At 43.2% G+C, this 2,004-nt stretch overlaps 1 protein-coding gene across 1 annotated transcript in view; it reads right to left on the reverse strand.

Annotated features, from left to right (window-relative positions):
- Positions 1 to 1,150: 1,150 nt before the first annotated feature.
- The window catches only part of LOC149297700 (AT-rich interactive domain-containing protein 3B-like), a 20,788-nt gene continuing 19,934 nt past the window's right edge, over positions 1,151 to 2,004 (reverse strand). The window contains exon 9 of the mRNA XM_089488174.1: positions 1,151 to 1,305. Within this exon, the coding sequence (XP_089344300.1) occupies positions 1,151 to 1,305 (155 nt within the window). The remainder of the gene's footprint in view (positions 1,306 to 2,004) is intronic.

Raw genomic sequence — 2,004 nt, forward strand, 5'->3', positions numbered from 1 at the left:
TTAGCAGTGGTTGTTTTACCATAACTAAGGGGTACTGAAAAACTATTTCATGCACTCCAGCCAGCTAAGGTAACGTCATCTGCCAGGGCGATATGCTTCACGATATGCACCAAGATCTTATGGAAAAATATAAACCACCTATAAGTGACTCTACTAATTGTTCCTCTCCCAGGAACGGTGTTTGTCATTTAAATAGTTGTGTTTTTACCTTCTCTGGAATCTAACAGAAGACCTGCTCCCTTGAAAGTAAAATTAGTGCTTGGTCTTTTGCATCGGATATGTTTGTATGTATTTTCAGTACTAGCATCTTTGTGCGAGGTTTGTCATAAGTACAGCACAACGCTTCCCTCCCCACTTTTAAATACGGTTTAAACGTAGGGAGACGCGCCGAACAGTCCATGAAAACAGTAATTCCGTTGACCGGCATGAAAAGATTGTTTACCAGAGACAATCTAAGAGAAAAATAGCTCGATTGCTTCATTAAAATATTAAAATAAAAGTTAACACATCACATTAGAGTATGCTTGAAGATAAAACATGTTCACACTTGGTAACAGAAACCTTAAAACCTGCCGTTTAATATAGGCTAGCACTATGCTACAACCTCTTAAAGTCTGCTATTTTCCCAGCAAAATGGTCTGCTGTCCTAAGCACTTCTTGAGATTGTGTGACAGCGGCCGGGATGGAGGTTTTCGAGGGTGGCTGAAATGTCCTGTCTGGGCCATGTGCGCACAGCCGGCCCAAATCCTTCATTCTGCGCTCTCTCGCGAAGGACCACAATGCGAAAGCAGAGGTACGATGAGGCTATTCTGCTCATCTTACAGAAGATTGCAAAGAACTAGAGGGTCAAAGAGAGGATAGAAGTATGCTGTACAGTTCCCAAAATGCCATACAGCAGGACGACAGCTGGGCCTCCAAGGTGAGGCAGTTATGGGATGCGTTGCCAGGAGGCCATTGTCACCACATAAATTAGTAAGGTTGTGTAATGCCATAGTAAAACATGAGGTAAATTGGTTGTGTAACCTTAACATTAAATGAGGTAAGCAGAGTTGCTGTCTTCCGGCAAGCTGAGGTAGGTACGGTTGCGTAACGCTTTCTTGTGGAGGAGGTAAGTAGTATCACGCTCAATCTCCCAAGTGTGAGAGTGTGCTCAGAGGGACCAGCTGGTGGAGGGTTCGGCCCCTGGTGTGCCCCTTGAGGAAGTGGGGCTCTGAGAGGCTTGGGAGGTGTTGCTGCTGCTGCTACCACCGCTTTGCCCAGTGTACCCCGCAATTAAGGGAACAGGCTTTTGAGCGTATAAAATTCCTAGAAAAGACACAGGAAAACATAAGAATTTCCAAAGGAAAACATATGGTGATTAGTAACACAATGTACACAACAGTACAACCCAAAAAAGATGATTGAGCTACAAAAGGCAAGGAGAATATGTTCTGGCAGCACACTCCATAGGGAGGTTAGAACAACTTCCGGTATGTGTGCACCGATGCATATGATAGCTGTGTGGACCCTTTAATTCTCGTGCTGTTCTTGTAAACAATTGCCCCAACTGTTTTCTGTGCAGAAGATACGGTCGGCTAAACACATCTCCTTGCACATGACAGACTTATCGCCTGTGAGCAACGATGGTCAGACCTCCGTATGCAATCTTTCAATAGGAGCATTTTCTTGCTATTAATAATTCATAATGAAGTCAAACATCTGAAACACAACTCACTCTCTCTCTCTTTAGTTAATAAACCCCAAAGAGAATTAATAACCAAGTGGAGAGTTGGAAGGAGTGGTGGTTTTAACCGCCGTTACTTACTATTCATTATGAAAAGCCAACACTAACAAGCTTCCCCAGCAAGAAGTGCCGAGTTGGCCCTCATTATGCATAATTCAAAGGGTAAAGTGAATTTGAAGAACTCTGGCCAGTTAAACTATATGATATACAACAGGGCTTATCAGCATATCGGCGTTCAAAGGAGGGCTACTAAAAAAAACAAAAACACAAAAAAACAGGAA

Source organism: Sceloporus occidentalis, unplaced genomic scaffold (assembly GCF_023333645.1).
Source record: "Sceloporus occidentalis isolate IW3139 unplaced genomic scaffold, rSceOcc1.0.p SCAF_37, whole genome shotgun sequence".
Classification (NCBI taxonomy): domain Eukaryota; kingdom Metazoa; phylum Chordata; class Lepidosauria; order Squamata; family Phrynosomatidae; genus Sceloporus; species Sceloporus occidentalis.